Genomic DNA, 19,101 nt, shown 5'->3' with positions numbered 1-19,101 from the left:
TCAACCACTAGGCCAAGTGAGGGAATGCTACTCCATATCTAAAGTTGGCATTTTCTCAAACATTTGGAGAGCAAGAATGAAAGACATAGTAGAATTGAGAAGAAACTTAGAATCAAAGTAATTCAATACAAGAGATTAACAACAATCAACAATGAACAACAATGAAAATGAGATCTCCAATGCATTAATGGAATCCAAAACAACAAAGTTAAATCTAAGATCTATGAGGATTGAACAATTACAAGCACTAATTGAGATTAGAGAAAAGGATTTATAACATGAACAAAGTAAATTGAGAGTTGCAATGGATCTCACCAAGGAATGGTTGAAAATTGAGAAAAATGAAGATGAACCCTAGAGAGAGGTTGGAGTCTCTCTCTTTACAAATGTAACTAACTAAAAAAATCTAAGAAAGTGTCCAAATTAGTTTATGGATGTGAATGTTCTCTAATCCCCTTCAATCCTTGGCTCTTATATGCAGTTTGGCACCAAAGTTGGTTGCAGAAATCCTCCAAAATCGCCAGGCACGTGTTGCAATAACAGAATCACGTGTGGACTACGACGCATGCGCGCATGGTATGCGTACACGTCTCTGGCCGATTTAGCGATGTGCGCGCGAGCGCCTTGTGTGCGTGCGCGTCCTTGGCCGAGATTAATTCTTTGGCTTTTTGTGCTTCTCTCCACTTGCATGCTTCTTTCCTTGCTCTATTGATCCATGCCTAGCCTATTTTAACCTGAGATTGCTAACAAGCACATCAAGGCATCTTATGGAATCAAGGATGAATTAAAATTACCAAGTTAAAGGCTTAAAAAGCCTCTTTTTACATTCAAGCACAAATACGGGAGAGATCACAAAACCATGCTAATTCATTGGCTAAATGTGAGAAAAGGTTTGCAAAATACTCTAAATTCAACACAAGATAAACCCTAAAAATGGAGTTTATCAACCTCCCCACACTTAAACCTTATCATGTCCTCATGCTAAAATAAGAATGAACTAAGGGGTATGACATTTATTAACTGCAACTAAACTATATGAACCTATCTAAATGCAACTACCTATAAAGAATGAAAATACTTGGTCAATATAATTCAACTTCCAAGAGAACATGTATAAGCATGAGAGCTAGAGCAATAGGAATCAAGTCCAAACCACAACTGTATTGAATTATCAAAAGAAATTCAAGCTTGCAAGAATATAGATAATATAAGTGAACACATGTAATCGAACTTTTGAACCCTCACCGGATGTGTATCCGCTCTATTCTCTCAAGTGTTTAGGGGTTAATTCACTCAATTCTCTTCTAATAATGCTTTCCAAAATTTGATTTTCTTCTAATAATCAACACCTATTTAATGCATGCATACATTCATCATGAGGTCTTTCGTTTAGGTTGTAATGGGGTTAGGGTTAAGGTAGGATCATTTATGGTTATGTGGACTAGAGTTTAGATCTTTGATTAGTATAGACTTTCCCACCTAACCTATGCAATGACCTATACAAATTCAAACTATTCTAACTACCCATTCTTTATTTTCTTTATTCATGCATTGTCTTTTCTTGGTTCACAACACCTATGCATTGATTCCTTCATCAAGCTTCACTTGGGGCATTTTGTCCCCTTTTGCTGCTTTCTTTTCATTTTCTTTCTTTTTCTTCTCTTTTTTTATATTTCTTTTCATTTATTTTTTTCTTATTTCATATTTATTTTTTTTCTTTCATACTTTGTACAAGATCAATTGCACAAGGTCCTATACATTTAATCAATACATGAGTATGTATTCCCCACTCCTAAATATGGAAGTGTAACTATCCCTTTTACCCCATTCAATATTCCCAAGCCTCACCAACTTTGAATAATGAACACTCTCACTAGCCTAGGCTAATCAAAGATCCAAGCAAGGGACTTTTATTAGTTTTCCGCCTTGGGTTTGTAATGTGCTAAAATGAGAATAAGTTGGTTAAGCGTAGGCCCAAAATTGGCTACAATGGGGAGTAAAGGGTAGGCTATTTGGGTAAGTGGGCTAATAAAATAATAACCTCAATCATACAAATGCATGAATACAAGGAATAAATGAACATATAGAATCAAGCAAATCAAGGATCACAATCATAGAAAGATAACAATTACACACAAGAATGGAAAATAAGTGGTTGTAAAATGTAACCACATCGATAGGCTCAAATCTCACAAGCTTGTGTTCTTAGCTCAATACATGCTTCACAAAGTATGAATTCAAGCAAGTTTTAAAAATTTTCAATCAATTGGGTTGTGCTCTCTATATGGTTTCCTTGATAAGTTCCATTATTTTGACTAAGCATTGTTGTGATTGAAAAGTTCTTTAGTTTACCCTTTCTATTTCCAATCAAAACAAATTTCATATGTAAAAAGGTTGACTACGTCTTAATAATTCCAAAATATTTTCTAATCACAACTACAAGCTACTAAGAAGATAACTATATAGAGAAAAATCTAGCTAATATCTAACATCCAGAATAAAAGAGTATGCAACAACCAAAATGTGTCCACAGTAGCTAACACAATGTATACAATAATACGCAAAATAAGGTAGCTAGGACGGTATGACTAGGAAATGCACCCAAAATGTTCACCGGTCCTCCAATGATGCCAACGGCAACCTCCCACACTTAAGATCAAGCATCATCCTCGATGCTAATCCTGATGGTCAGGGAGAGGTACACCGGTTAGAAACTTAACCATATCCTGAGCCGGTAGTAATTGGTTTGCCTTCTCTATATCGCCTAGAGAATTTTGAGCATATGCTTGAAGTGAGGCAAGAGTAGGTTCTAGCGTCCTCTTCCTCTTTCTGGAAGATGGTGCATTCCTCTTTCCTTTGTCCGACATCCTGAAAGTAGAATATGGTAGAATATAAGCAGTTAAACAAGTAGTATGAAGCAAATATAAGCATATTCAAGATGCAAGATCGATGGCAAGTAATCATGATGTGAACTTGAAATAGAAAACTTGGTTTGCAAGTAGGTCTAGAAAAATAGAAACATAAACCAAGAATTCAGGATTCCAACTAATGTGACACAATTCTTAAAGATTAGGCATATTCATCTTCATACCTTAAGAGAATGGTTAAAAAGTCAAGTGTAAGTAAAAGTGAAGTTAGTGGTTAAAGAAATTAGTGAGTTAGAAAAGTGAAGTTGGTAGTTAGTGGTATGATGGAGAATTGCCTAATGGGGAGAGAATTGCAAGTTATGCGCAACGGTCATGTTCACAAGCATGAAAATATAGAAATGCCAAAAATGGACTTCACAATAATTGGTGTTACAAACAGTAAGGTGTAATTGTGTAACTATGAAAAGTTGAAAATGATGTTAAGTTGCAAGCAATTACACAACCAAAGCATACTAACTATTGTAAGAGAATGAACATAATGTAAGGATGTTGCATACTAATTATTGAGGTTTTTTTTAATGCCGCGGGCGCGCACGGTGTGCGTCCGCGTGTATTGGTGGATTTGGAAATCGACGCGTACGCGCCTCAGGCGCTTACGCGTGGATGGTGAAAGTTGCAAGGACGTGTGCGCGTACAATGCGCGCAAGCGTGCTAGGATTTGGGCTGTAGGCATAGTGCTGGCTCAGCACTAGCCCAACTCTCTGGAATAAGTATGGGCTGGTGGCATTGGCCTAGCGACGCGTACGCGGCATGTGCGCTTCTGCATGCATTGATACCTTTGATGAATGGTGCGCAAGCGCGAGGTGCGCGCTTGCGTGCTTCACCCTTTTGGTGCATAGACGCGCAAGCGTACTGTGCGCGTTCGCGTGAGATGAGTTGGGCTAAAAGCTTAATGTTTGCACAAAGGTGGCCCAACTCTCTGGTATGGAGTATGGTGCTGCATCCGCTCAGGGGCGCGTGCGCGTTCTACGTGCGCACGCGTCCTACCCCCCTTTTTTTTTCAGAAATGCCCAAAAGCTCTAAAATGCCCAAAAACTCCCTACAGTGGCTGCAACTCCTTATTCAATCAAAACTACATACTTTGTAAAATGCAAGTTGGTTTTGAGATTTATTCCATTACTATTAAGCACAACATACATGTTAATATGCTAGCAACCAATCTACACAAACAAGCCAATTATGAAATGAAAATCTACCTATAATGGTAACTCAAATCACTTATTAAATAAAATTAGAAGAGAGTGGAAAGAGTTTACCATGGTGGGGTGTCTCCCACCTAGCACTTTTAGTTTAAGTCCTTAAGTTGGACATTTGGTGGAGTCCTTGCTAGGGTGGTTTATGCTTGAACTCCTCTTTGAATTCCCACCATTGTTTGCATTTCCAATAGCCTCCGGGATCCCAACTTAAACGTACAAGGCCTTCAAGGAGGCCTAAGCAAGTGACAAGGCCCCTAAGTTGATAGTGGTCTATGTATGTTCCGGGGTCCCATACTTCGTTTGTCAACCCCCTTTCTTCTTGATCTTCATGCTTCCATTTGGGTGACAAACTTATTGAATTCTCTTTGTGACTTCTATTCATCATCCTAATTCCATTGACTTGAGTAGCACTCTACCATTGAATCCCAAGGTTTGAGTTTCTACCTTCTATGTGCCTTGATTCTTGTTGCCAACCGACATCCAACTCTTTTCTACTTTCCAACCCGCAAATAGTTCTGAGTTGACCATCTGTTTCTAACAATGCATATCGATGTGGGCCAAGGAAATTAAAGAATGAGATGATTACCCATTCAATTTGTAATTGGGATGGCGACTTAGCAAGGAAGATATCCAATGGTCTTGACATTGTAGGTTCCACTTCCTTTGGTTCCTTTCTTAGCCTCTGAATCAGATTTTTGCTCAGGTCCCTCAATTTCAGACAGAAAATACTTGAAATCACAGAAAAATACACAAACTTATAGTAAAGTCCAGAAATGTGATTTTTGCATAAAAACTAATAAAAATATACTAAAAAGTAACTAAAACATATTAAAAACTACCTAAAAACAATGCCAAAAAGCATATAAATTATCTGCTCATCACAACATCAAACTTAAATTGTTGTTTGTCCCTAAGCAACCAAAAACAAAATAGGATAAAAAGAAGAGAATATACAATAAATCTCAAAATATCAATGAAGCTTAGTTCTAATTAGATGAGCGGGGCTAGTAGCTTTTTTGTTTTTGAACAGTTTTGGCATCTCACTTTATCCTTTGAAGTTTAGAATGATTGGCATCCATAGGAACTCAGAATTCAGATAGTGTTATTGATTCTCCTAGTTCAGTATGTTGATTCTTGGACACAGCTACTTATGAGTCTTGGCCGTGACCCTAAGCATCTTGTTTTCCAATATTACCACCGGATACATAAATGCCACATACACATAACTGGGTGAACCTTTTCAGATTGTGACTCAGCTTTGCTAGAGTCCCCAGTTAAAGGTGCCCAGAGTTCTTAAGCACACTCTTTTTGCTTTGGATCACGACTTTAACCACTCAGTCTCAAGTTTTTCACTTGGACCTTCATGACACAAGCACATGGTTAGGGACAGCTTGACTTAGCCGCTTAGGATAGGATTTTATTCCTTTGGGCCCTCCTATCCACTGATGCTCAAAGCCTTGGATCCTCTTTACCCTTGTCTTTTAGTTTAAAGGGTTATTGGCTTTTTCTGCTTGCTTTTCTTTTTCTTTCTTTTTTTTTATTTTTTTGCCATTTTTTTGCAAGCTTTGTATTTTTCACTGCTTTTTCTTACTTTAAGAATCAATTTTATGATTTTTTAGATTATCAATAACATTTCTCTTTTTTCATTATTCTTTCAAGAGCCAATAATTTTAACATTCATAAACTTCACTATAAAAAATATGCACTGTTCAAGCATTCATTCAGAAAACAAAAAGTATTGCCACCACATCAAAATAATTGACTAATTTCAAGATAGAATTCGAAATTCATGTACTTCTTGTTCTTTTGTAATTAGAAACATTTTTCATTTAAGAAAGGTGATGGATTTATGGGACATTCATAGCTTTAAGACATAGACACTAGACACTAATGATCATGTAATAAAGACACAAACATAGACAAAACATAAAGCAAAAAATAGAAAAATAAGAACAAGGAAATTAAAGAACGGGTCCACCTTAGTGATGGCGGCTAGTTCTTCCTCTTGAAATTCCTATGGAGTGCTTGAGCTCCTCAATATCTCTTCCTTGCCTTTGTTGCTCCTCCCTCATGGCTCTTTGGTCCTCTCTAATTTCATGGAGGATAATGGAGTGCTCTTGGTGCTCCATCCTTAGTTGCTCCATATTGGAACTCAAATCTCCTAAAGAGGTGTTGAGTTGCTCCCAATAGTTGTGTGGAGGAAAATGCATCCCTTGAGGTATCTTAGGAATTTCTTGATGAGGGACTTTCTCAGGCTCTTATTGAGGTCCATGAGTGGGCTCTCTTGTTTGCTCCATCCTCTTTTTAGTGATGGGCTTGTCCTCTTCAATGAGGATGTCTTCCTCTATAACAATTCCAGCTGAATTGCATAGGTGACAAATGAGATAAGGAAAGGCTAACCTTGCCAAAGTGGAAGGCTTGTCAGCCATCTTGTATAGTTCTAGAGGTATGATCTCATGAACTTCCACCTCCCCTCCAATCATGATACTATGGATCATGATAACCCGGTCCACAATTACTTTGGACCAGTTACTAGTAGAAATGATAGAGAGTTGGATGAACTCTAACCATCCTCTAGCCATGGGTTTGAGGTCAATCCTTCTCAGTTGAACCGGCTTGCCTTTGGAGTCTCTCTTCCATTGGGCTCCTTCCACACAGATATCCATGAGGACTTGGTCCAACCTTTGATCAAAGATGACTCTTCTTGTGAAAGGATGAAGATCTCCTTACATCATTGGCAAGTTGAATGCCAACCTCACAGCTTCCGGACTGAAATCTAAGTATTTTTCCCGAACCACTGTGAGCCAATTCTTTGGGTTCGAGTTCACACTTTGATCATGGTTCTTAGTGATCCATGCATTAGCATAGAACTCTTGAACCATTAAGATTTAAACTTGTTGGATTGGGTTGGTGAGAGCTACCCAACCTCTTCTCCTAATCTCTTGTCGGATCTCCAGATATTCACTCTTTTTGAGCTTGAATGGGACCTCGGGGGTCACCTTTTCTTGGCCACAACCTCATAGAAGTGGTCTTGATGGACCTTTAAGATGAATCTCTCCATCTCCCATGACTCGGAGGTGGAAGCCACTGCCTTCTCTTTCCTCTTTTTAGAGGTTTCTCCAGCCTTAAGTGCCATTAATGGTTATGGAAAAGCAAAAAGCAACACTTTTTTCGACACCAAACTTAAAAGGTTTGCTCGTCCTCGAGCAAATGAAGAAAAAAAGGAGGAGAAGAAGAAGAAACAGAGGAGATAGAGGTGTAGGAGTGGTTCAGCCATGGGGGGTTAGGAGTGTTTGTGATGTGTGAAAATGAAGGAGTAAGGAGGGGTATTTATAGGGGAAGGGAGGAGAGGGTATCCGTGTGATAGGGGTGGGGTTTAGGAGGGAAATGGTTTGAATTTGAGTGGGTAGGGGTGGATGAGTTGTATGATGGGAAATAGTGGATGGATGTGAGTGGTGAAGAGATTATGGGGAAGAGGGTAGGATTTGATAGGTGAGTGGTGTTTGGAGAAGAATGTTATGGAAAGGTGTGAAGAGGGGAGAGAGTGAGTTGGGGTAGGTGGGAATCTTTTGGGGTTCACAGATCCTGAGGTGTCAAGGAATTCTCATCCCTGCATCTTTCTGGCGTTTAAACGCCCTCTGTGTGGTATTTCTGGCATTAAATGCCAGGCTGATACCCCTTTCTGGCGTTAAACGCCAGTCTGGATGTCAGTTTTGGCGTTTAACGCCCTGAATGCTGCCAGACTGGGTGTTAAACGTCCATTCTGCTACCCTTACTGGCGTTTAACGCCAGCCAGACACCAAAAACCCTTTTCTGGCATTAAACGCCAGTCTGTGTATCATTTTTGGCGTTTAACGCCCAGAATGGTGCTACACTGGGCGTTAAATGCCCAATTTGCTATCCTTACTGGCATTTAAACGCCAGTAAGCTCATCCTCCAGTGTGTGCTATTTTTATGCTGTTTTTGATTTTGCTTTAATTCTGCAATTGTTTTTGTGACTCCACATTATCATCAACCTAAAGAAAACATAGACTAACACTAGAAAATAAAAATGAGAAAGTAATTAATATAGATAAATAAGATTGGGTTGCCTCCCAATAAGCACTTCTTTAATGTCAATAGCTTGACAGGAAGCTCTTATAGAGCTTCATAAATGCTCAGAGCTTCACAAATGCTCAGAGCATGATTATGGCCTCCCAACAGCAAACTTAGAGTTTGAGTGTAGGGGCTCTGCTTGACTCTGTATTGAGATAAGCTTTTCATGCTTCTTCTCCATGTTTACAGAAGAAAATCCTTGAGTCTTAAACACAAGGTAGTCCTCATTCAATTGAAGGGCTAACTCTTCTCTGTCCATATCAATCACATCCCTTGCTGTGGCTAGGAAGGGTCTTCCAAGGATGATGGATTCATCCTTATCCTTTCCAGTGTCCAGGATTATGAAGTCAGCAGGGATGTAAAGGCCTTCAACCTTCACTAAGACATCCTTTACAAGTCCATAAGCCTATTTTATTGATTTATCTGCCATCTCTAGTGAGATTCTTGCAGCTTGTACCTCAAAGATCCATAGTTTCTCCATTACAGAGAGTGGCATGAGGTTGATACCTGACCCCAGGTCACACAGAGCCTTTTCAAAGTTCATGGTGCCTATCGTGCAAGGTATTAAGAACTTTTTGGGATCTGGTTCTTTTGAAGTAATGTCTGCTGAATCAAGGTATTCAGTTCATTGATGAGCAATGGAGATTCATCCTCCCAAGTCTCATTACCAAATAACTTGGCATTCAGCTTCATGATTACTCCTAGATACTGAACAAATTGCTCTTCAACAATATCTTCGTCCTCTTCAGAGGAAGGATACTCATCAGAGCTCATGAATGACAATAGTAAGTTTAGTGGAATCTCTATGGTCTCTGTGTGAGCCTCAGATTCCTTTGGTTCCTCAATAGGGGACTCTTTATTGGCCAGTAGACGTCCCTTGAGGTCTTCCTCACTGGGAATCACTGCCTTTTCACTCTCTCCATGTTTGGCCATTTTGGTTATATTTATGGCCTTGCATTCTCTCTTTGGATTCTCTTCTGTATTGCTTGAGAGAGTATTAGGAGGAGTTTCAGTAACTCTTTTACTCAGCTGACCCACTTGTGCCTCCAAAATTTTGATGGAGGACCTTGTTTCGTTCATGAAACTGAGAGTGGTTTTAGATAGATCAGAGACTATATTTGCTAAGCCAGAAAGGCTCTGCTCAGAATTCTCTGTCTGTTGCAGAGAAGATGATGAAAAAGGTTTGCTTTTGCCAAACTTATTTCTCCCACCATTATTATTATTGAAGCCTTGTTGAGGCTTCTGTTGATCCTTCCATGAGAAATTTGGATGATTTCTTCATGAGGGATTATAGGTGTTTCCATAGGGTTCTCCCATGTAATTCACCTCTTCCATTGCAGGATTCTCAGGGTCATAAGCTTCTCATTCAGAGGAGGCTTCTTTAGCACTGCCGGATGTAGCTTGCAATCCAGTTAGATTCTGAGAAATCATATTGACTTATTGAGTCAATATTTTGTTCTGAGCCAATATGGCATTCAGAGTATCAATCTCAAGAACTCCTTTCTTCTGAGTCATCCCATTATTCACAGGATTTCTTTCAAAAGTGTACATGAACTGGTTATTTGCAACCATCTCAATGAGTTCCTGGGCTTCTGCAGGGGTTTTCAGATGAAGAGATCCACGAGCAGAATGGTCCAATGACGTCTTAGACAATTCGGACAGACCATCATAGAATATGCATATGATGCTCCATTCTGGAAGCATGTCAGAAGGACATCATTTGGTTAATTGCTTGTATCTTTTTCAAGCTTCATAGAGGGATTCACATTTCTTCTATTTGAAGGTTTGGACCTCCACTCTAAGCTTGCTCATCTTTTGAGGTGGAAAGAATTTGGTCAAGAAAGCATTGACCAACTTGTCCCAATAGTTCAGGCTTTCTCTAGGTTGTGAGTCCAACCATTTCCTAGCTCTGTCTCTTACAACAAAGGGAAAAAGCATAAGTCTGTTGACCTCAGAATCAATCCCATTGGTCTTGACAGTATCACAGATCTGCAAGAATTTAGCTAAGAACTGATGAGGATCTTCTGATGAAAGTCTGTGAAACTTGCAATTCTGCTGCATTAGAGAAAACTAATTGAGGCTTAAACTCAAAGTTGTTTGCTCCAATGGCAGGAATTGAAATGCTTCTTCCATGGAAGTTGGAGGTTGGTGCAGTATAGTCAACAAGCATCTTTCTTGCATCTCTAGCATTGTTGTTGGGTTCGACTGCCATGCCTGCTTCTTTTTCAAATTTCTCTGTAAGGTCCTCTCCGGAGTGTTATGCTTTAGCTTCTTTTAGCTTCTTCTTCAGAGTCCTTTCAGGTTCAGGATCAGCTTCAACAAGAATATTTTTATACCTGTTTCTGCTCATATGAAAAAGAAGAGAACAAAGGGAGTAGTGGAATCCTTTATGTCACAGTATAGAGATTCCTTGAGGTGTCAGAGGGAAAAGAAGAATAGAGGAATAAGGTAGAGAGAAAATAAGAAGAATTCGAACAAAGAGGGAGAGACATGGTTCGAATTATAAGTAGAAGAGAAGTGTTAGCAAATAAATAGAAAGAGATGAGAGAGAGAGTATTCGAAAATCAAAACTAAAAAATTAGTTAATTAAAAAGATTTTTGAAAAAATGGTTAGTGATTTTCGAAAATTGGAAGTGGAAAAGTGGTTAAGTGGTTTTGAAAAAGATAAGAAATAGTAATTAGTTGAAAAAGATTTGAAAATAATTTTGAAAAGATAAGAAGTTAGAAAAAAAAAAAGATTTTGAAATCAAAATTTAAAAAGATATGATTGAAAGAGATTTGATTGAAAAAGATATGATTTTAAAAAGATATTATTGAAAAGATATGATTGAAAAAGATTTGATTTTTAAAACTGATGACTTGACTAACAAGAAACTAAAGGATATGACTCTAAAACTCAAGGATTGATCCTTTCTTAACAAGAAAGTAACAGACTTGAAATTTTTGAATCAAAACATTAATTGTTAGTAAGGATTTTTGAAAATGTGGAAAGATAAGATTTTAAAATTATGAATTGAAACATGAAAATTTGAAAAAAAAAATTGAATTGGAAACAAAATTACCTCCCTTGTGTCATCTTGGCGTTAAACGCCCAATATGCTATCCATTTTGGCATTTAACACCCATGTGGCTGCCTCTTTGGGCGTTTAACGCCCAGCCAGACACCTTAGCTGGCGTTAAATGACAGAAATCCTTTTTTACTGGGCGTTTTTCTAAACGTCCAGAATGCTGCCCATTTTGGCATTAAATGTCCAGAATGGTACCTTTACTGGCGTTAAATGCCCAGAATGATAGCCATTCTGGCGTTTAACGCTCAAATTGCCTCTTTACTGACGTTTTAACGCCAGTGAGCTTTTTTTCTCTGTGATTCTTCTGCCTTATGTTCTGAACCTTCATTTCTCTGTATTGTTTACTTGAAAATATATATTTTTTATTTTTGAATATTTAATGAGGAGAGAGAAAAACACGAAATGACTCAAAACATAAGAATTTAAGATCAAACCACTAATGCATGCAAGAATACTTTGAATGTCAGATGAACACTAAGAACACTTTAAAGATCATGATGAACATCAAGGACATATTTTTGAAAAATTTTAAGAAAAGAAAGACATGCAAGACACCAAACTTAGAAATTTTGAATGTTCAAACACTATGAACATGCAAATATTTTTTCAAAAACTTAGGAAAATTAAAAACATGCAATTGACACGAAACTTAGGATTTGACACTAGACTCAAACAAGAAACACAAAAAAATTTTTTTTTTATGATTTTATTAAATTTTATTGTATTTTTTGAAAATAAAAAATAAAAAGCTTGAACATAAAATAGAATTACCCAATCTAAGCAAAAAGATGAACCGTCAGTTGTCCAAACTCGTACAATCCCCGACAATAGCGCCAAAAAGTTGGTGTACGAAATTGTGATCACACTTTTTACAACTCCGCACAACTAACTAGCAAGTGCACTAGGTCGTCCAAGTAATACCTTACGTGAGTAAGGATCGATCACACGGAGATTGTTGGCTTGAAGCAAGCTATGGTCATGAGGTTTTCAAATGGTTATGAGGTTTTGATAATTAAAAGATAAATAAAATGGAAAATAACATAGAGATACTTATATAATTCATTGGTGGGAATTTCAGATAAGCGTTTGGAGATGCTTTGTTGCTTCTGAACCTCTGCTTTCCTATTGTCTTCATCCAATCATGCGTCCTCCCTTCCATGGCAAGCTGTATGATCCTCTCAGTGAAAATGGTCCGGCTACAGTTTCTGTACGACTAATCAACTGTTGGATTTCACGTCTCAGATTAAAAATACCAGGCACAGCTACTGCAGGGCTAATCATCTGTCGGTTCTCACTTGTTTCGGAATAGGATCCATTGATCCTTTTGCACACTGTCACTGCGTCCAACAGTCGCGAGTTTGAAGCTCGTCACAGTCATCCTGTCCTAGATCCTACTTGGAATACCACAGACAAGGTTTAGACTTTCCGGATCTCAGGAATGCTGCCAATTGTTTCTAGCCTATACCACGAAGGTTCTAATATCAAATTTGGATGCTCTGTTGTCAGGAGAGACGATGCGAATCGCGGATCAGAGACCCAAGAGAATATACTCCGGCTGTCGTCCAATGACTACCTTGAACATCATGTAGACCGCTTGTGGTTGTCAGGCACGCAGATATTGGCTAAGCGAGTAATGAAGATAATGGGTGATTGTCACGGGTCACCCCTTCATTTTGACTTAACTGAATTAAGTACGAGAGTATATATTAAAGAAGAAGTAGGCGTGAATTAAAAGAAGAACAATAGTACTTGTATTAATTCATGAGGAACAGCAGAGCTCCTCACTTTAATCTAGGTGTAGAAACTCTACCGTTGGAAAATACATAAGAACAAATGGTCTAGGCATGGCCGAATGGCCAGCCTCCCTAATGGACAGCCTCCCTAATGGCATGATAAATGATAAAAGGGTTCAAAGACTCCCCATACAATAGTAAAAAGTGCTATATATACTAAACTAGTTACTAGGGTTTACAGAAAATGAGTAACTAAGTGTAGATAGTGCAGGAATCCACGTCTGGGGCCCACTTGGTGTGTGTTTGGGCTGAGCTTTGAAGCTTTCATGTGCATAGGCTCTTCTTGGAGTTAAACGCTAGCTTGGGTGCCAGTTTGTGCGTTTAACTCCAATTCTGGTGCCAGTTTGGACATTTTACGCCAGAAAAAGGTCTTTGGTGGGCGTTTTGACGCCGGTTTGGGCCATCAAATCTCGGAAAAAGTATGGACTATTACACATTGCTGGAAAGCCCAAGATGTTTACTTTCCAACACAATTAAGAGTGTGCTAATTGGGCTTTTGTAGCTCCAGAAAATCTACTTCGAGTGCAGGGAGGTCAGAATCCAACAGCATCTGTAGTCCTTTCTTAGCCTCTGAATCAGATTTTTGCTTAGGTCCTTCAATTTCAGCCAGAAAATACCTGAAATCACAGAAAAACACACAAACTCATAGTAAAGTCCAGAAATGTGATTTTTTGCATAAAAACTAATAAAAATATACTAAAAAGTAACTAAAACATACTAAAAACTACCTAAAAACAAAGCCAAAAAGCGTATAAATTATCCGCTTATTAGTATTGAACGATTGTTTATAGAGGAGAAATGTTCCTTGTAATAATAGTTGACGTGTGGATTTATGTTGGTTAAGAATTTCACAATAGAAAAAGCATTGATAGTATAGTTCCAAACCAACAATTAATCCTCACATCAATGTTTAATGATTTGAGTTGAAAATTCTACATCGAATTTGCTTGAGAAATATTGTAAAATATAGACAAGAGCTAGAACACACAATCTTGTGAGTTTTTGAGCCTTAATGTGGGGTTACATCATATTAACCACTATTTTTATTCTTGTGTGTTATTCTCTTTCTATGATTGTGATTTTTGACTTGTTTGATTCTTTATATCTATTATTTTGTTTATGAATGCATTTATATGATTGAGTCCTTTATTTCATTAAGCTCACTCGCCCATATAGCCTTACATTCTCATCTACATTTGTTAGCCAATTTTGAGCCTTATTAATCCCCTTTTATTTTTAATTTAGCACATCACTAACCTTAAGTGAAAAACAATAAATGTCCTTTATTTGGATCTTTGATTAGCTTAGGCTAGTAAGAGTGTGTATTATTTAAGTGTGAAAATTTGAAAACATTGGTTGAGATAAAAATGTATTTTTGGATTTTCATTGAAAATCATGGAAATTGGGTATACACTCATACATTAAATGCTTAAACCATATACATTGATATCTTTATATATATTTTATCTCGAAAAAAAGAAGGAAAAAAAGAAAAAGAAAAAGAAAAAAGAAAAGAAAAAAAAAGGGGACAAGTAATACCCCAAAGTGAAGTTTGAGAAATAAATGCATATGGGATGTGAATTGAAAAGAATGCATGATTGTGTGAAAAAGTGAATAATGGGTAGTCAGGTTTTGTATTAGATTTGAATGGGTTGTTATATGTTAGGTGGGAGTTTATGTTAATCAAAGATTTAATTTCAAGTCTACTTGACCAAATACAATCCTACCTTGATCCTAGTCCCATTACAACCCTTGAAAAGTTTTCATGATACTTGTATGCATACATTAAATAACTATTGATTGTTAGATGAGAAACAAGTCTTTGAAAGCAAGATTAAAAGAGAATTGAGTGAATCAACCCTATACACTTGAGCGATTAGAGAGTACACTTCTACATACTTGACTTTTACTAACATTTAAAAATTGTTACCAAATCATATTAAAATCTTACTTTCGTATATTAGTAACATTTTAACAAATGTTAAATATACTCTATGTTACTGAAGATTTTTACTAATATTTTCTAAAGATTTAATAACATTTAGTAAAAATATTACAATAGACCTTTTTTTGTAACACTTAAAGAAATGTTACAATAGATATATTTTGTAACACTTACAAAATTGTTACCATATATATTTTTTATAACACTTAAAAAATATTACAATAGATATTTTATGTAACACTTAGAAAAATATTACCATAGATATTTTTTGTATCACTTAGAAAAATGTTACCATAGATATTTTTTATAACATTTAAAAAATGTTACAAAAGATCTTTAGTAACATTTTTTTAGTTATATTATACTATTTTTTATTTTATACTATACACAATATAAATATACTAAAATTAATTACTACAACATGAAAATTTTATTAAATTTGCAAAATAAAATTTTTATAGCGTCTTTTATTAAATGATAACCAGGAACTTTTTCAAATTTTAGATTAACTAAAGATGACATATTTACTAAGAAAGCTAGCTTACCATGCAATAAGTTGGTTCCAAACTTCTCGAGGAAGTAATACATAATAACAACCTTGTAAAAGTGTATCATGAATATTAATATCCATACTAGAGTCCTCTGACCCACAATCATCTATCAAATAAGAGGTATATATGAACTTTGAGCATTGGTAACTAAATCTATGGCATCATGAAATTCGCAAACCAACAGAAGAGTAAATAAAAAATGCAACATTGGCACAAAAAACTATTTTCATAACAAGGTAAATAAGAACTAGTTCAATAAAAGAACAACCTACACCAAAAAGTGAAATTTGGCACAAGCAATAAAATAGCTTTTTTATTCAATATTTAAATATAGAGATGAATACTTGAATATAGTCATTGTAAACTTGTCCCTTGATGAGGCTTGTCTGCAAGGATGCATAAGATTCCAAATTTTAGAAAGCTAAAATGAGCTTCTCATATCTGAAGATAAATAGAGTTAGGTGATTGCTAGTTACTAATATTTTGATAACAAAAATTACAAATACCGCGCATAGAAAATCACGAGACCACTAGAAATAAAATTAGTTAGACACTTACTTGTGGCTGAGTTGTTTATAGCATGAATCAAGAGCCATAAGGTAGCAAGTTTGAGGAAGTTTTCCATCAACAACCTACAAGAGAAATTATAGAGTATTATTGCAATGGATATCCTTAGATGCTCAGTCAAATGCCATATTTAGACACTAATGAGTTTTTAAGGATAATCTAATTATCACAATAATAAAAAATAAACTGAAATTATCTTTCAAATTACATGATCCCAAAGGTAAAATCTTGTGATATAAAATGAAAAGAGTACAGTTGAAAAGCTTACTGGATATTCACTAGCAAAATTAGGCTTGTAAAAATCATAAGCATGAGACATGTGGCTTGCCCTCAATTTGCTTTCAAATGCAACGGTAAGTTGACGGGCGGAAAATTGTCGATTAAGAATTTATATTGGAAGTAACGTTGCAAGCACAGTTCTTAACAAACGAAAATTTTGCTTGTCAATTTAGAAAGAGTTGTCACAATTTAAAATTAATTAACTGAGAGTAGAATTCCCAGGTCGTCTCCCAACAGGTTGCTAAGAGAGTGCTATTTATTGGTTAGAAACTTTCTGAGGAGTTTTAAAGTTGTAGAACGGAAAATTAAATTGAATATTAACTAAAGCAATAAAAATTAACAAGGTAATTATGTAATTGAAATAAAAAGCCTTGACTCGGAGAAGATTGTTCGGAAGTTCTATCCTTATTGGATTTTCCCAAGAGTAATTATAAGAGGTTGTTGTTTTTACTTAGTTAACCATTACCGAATAAAGGAAAGTCAAGTAATTGAGCCAACTCCGATTCACAAGTCCTAATCCTCTCCCTTGGGAAGGATTAGTGTTAGTGACTAGAGAGCCAGCCAACAACTTCCAGTTTCAAATTAACTCTTGAGTATTCCAACTCAAGGGTCTCCTATTAATCAATTCCAAAGCCAGGTTGAGAGCTTACTCCATTGACATGGATGCCATTTTCGCATACATGTAAAGGGAGTAGGAAGAAGACATAGTACTTAAAATTAATTGAAAATAATCAACAAATAATGAAATTAAATAAAAAAAATATCCTTGCATTAATAAATTCCAAAATCAAAGGTATCCATATGTAACTCTGAACAAAGTAAATGGAAAATAAAAGAGTAAGGGAATAAGAAAACAAACTATAATAATAGAGACTTCGACGGAGGTAGTAACTCTTCTCAATATCCAATACAAAAGCAGAAACTAGAAAATCTATGAATCTATGAATATGAAGAACCCTAGAGGAATTGGTAAATTCTCTCCAAGATTCCCAAAACTAAAACTAAAACTAGTGAATGTGAATTCTGTTTTGAGTCTCTGCTGTTCCTTGGCTCTAGTCTGTATTTCTGGGCCAAAAATTGGGTCCAAACTCAGCCCAAAATCGCCCCCAGCAAATTCTGCAGTTACAGTACGTTACGCACATCACGCGTATGTGTCAGTCACGCGTACGCGTCGATGGTCTTCTGCGCGTGTAACGCATATGCGTGCGCGTCGATTCTCGTTGGTCAGCTCTTTGATTTCTTGTGTTCCTTCCATTTTTGCAAGCTTTCTTTCCATCCTCTAAGCTATTCCTGCCCTATAAAGCCTGAAAACACTTAACACACAGATCACGGCATCGAATGGTATAAAGGGGAGTTAAAGATTGACAATTTAAAGGCTTAAAAAACAAGTTTTCAATCATAGAACAAAATCGGGAAGGATTTCTAAAATCATGCAGTTTGTATGAATAAGTGTGCAAAGAACGGATAAAAATCACTTAATTTAGCACAAGATAAACCATAAAATAGTGGTTTATCATAAGTTTTTCTTCTTTTTATATGTTTTTCTTTGGATTTTGTTTTTATATGCTTTTTCAAGCATATAAAAAGAATCTCCGACATAATACTGGACACAAAAAGTCAAGGTACCGCATCACGCAGCTCATAGGCTCTACTAAAAATTCTCGCACCATTGTAGTCATCTACATTGTAAGCCTGAGTTGAGAACAGAACAAGGATCAAACTTGGAAAATAGTTCAAATATTAAACACATTGTTTGAAGCATTTTTTACAAGTTCTCGGATTGGAGTTGAATCCAGCCAATAATAACAGTAATAACCAAAAACAACAATAAGTCATGGTATACATGCCTTTGCATTGGAAACAATAAGATCAATATCCTGCATGAATGCTGCACATGTGATATAATGGCCATTATCAACATGATACAGCAAAGTTGCCATATCTATTGGGTTCTTTATGATTGACCCATAATTAGGTGCATCTTCAACAGGGACCGGATAATGGAAGGAATTAAATCGTTTGTCATACAAGATCCTACAAGTGATACAAAAACAATTTTAAGGCAAAAGCTCCATGAATTTAACTTAAGATATGACTTTGCCAAGTGAAGCTAACACAAATAGCATAGGTTGACATTCCGATTACAAACATCTTTAAGGCACATTCGCAATCTACGAAGTGCATGTTGCTCAGCTTCTAACTTTGCTTTTAGCTCAGATACCTTAGGACCAATGGCCAACTTTGGTGCCTTGGGAAGTTTAGGAAGGTGTCCTTTATTATGGGATTTCTCACTCATTCTTTCTAACAAGACTGACATAGCATCTTCAATTAAAAGATTGAAAAATAGGATCCTATCCTCAGTAGATGGCATGTTCACTTCATAGCTGATCAAAGGGAGAAAAAATAGGATGAGTAGATAACCAGAGATAAAGCTGGGCAAGAAGACTATATTCCAGACTTGAATAAGTAACTACTATTCTTAGATATTTTAAGCCTCATCTTGAACCTTCAATCATGCAGATACTTATGGAAATAAACAATCATCAAAACTTTCGTGAAGATAATGGGAATGAACTACTAAGGAAGTAGTAGCAATTGAATTAGAGCCTTTTCACCTCCTCATTAAAAAAGAAACCATCTCATAAATATTTAAGTTTTTCCTTTTCATAAAAGAAAAACA

The 19,101-nt window shown here is 36.4% G+C and overlaps 1 protein-coding gene across 1 annotated transcript; it reads right to left on the bottom strand.

Moving 5' to 3' along the window:
* Positions 1–2,675: 2,675 nt before the first annotated feature.
* Positions 2,676–18,717, bottom strand: LOC130949907 (ATPase family AAA domain-containing protein At1g05910-like). The gene is made up of 5 exons (XM_057878508.1): positions 18,584–18,717; positions 18,269–18,455; positions 18,048–18,113; positions 16,134–16,207; positions 2,676–2,868 (listed from the first exon to the last, which is right to left on the bottom strand). Exons 1-5 carry the CDS (start codon positions 18,715–18,717, stop codon positions 2,676–2,678), a joined length of 654 nt encoding a protein of 217 aa, XP_057734491.1.
* Positions 18,718–19,101: the final 384 nt, after the last annotated feature.

The sequence above is a fragment of the Arachis stenosperma genome, chromosome 9 (genome assembly GCF_014773155.1).
Source record: "Arachis stenosperma cultivar V10309 chromosome 9, arast.V10309.gnm1.PFL2, whole genome shotgun sequence".
NCBI classification, from domain to species: Eukaryota; Viridiplantae; Streptophyta; class Magnoliopsida; order Fabales; family Fabaceae; genus Arachis; species Arachis stenosperma.
Note: the sequence above shows the minus strand (reverse complement) of the source record. Positions and strands in the feature narration are given on the sequence as shown.

What these genes read in the sequence shown, in the direction of transcription:
- LOC130949907 (XM_057878508.1), bottom strand. Translation starts at nt 18,717, where the DNA reads ATGAGTGAGAAATCCCATAATAAAGGACACCTTCCTAAACTTCCCAAG. An exon ending in GCACTTCGTAGATTGCGAAT is followed by an intron (nt 18,456 to 18,583) that starts GTGCCTTAAAGA and finishes TATCACTTGTAG; the next exon opens with GATCTTGTATGACAAACGAT. An exon ending in TATAAACAACTCAGCCACAA is followed by an intron (nt 2,869 to 16,133) that starts GTAAGTGTCTAA and finishes TTCTACTTTCAG; the next exon opens with GATGTCGGACAAAGGAAAGA.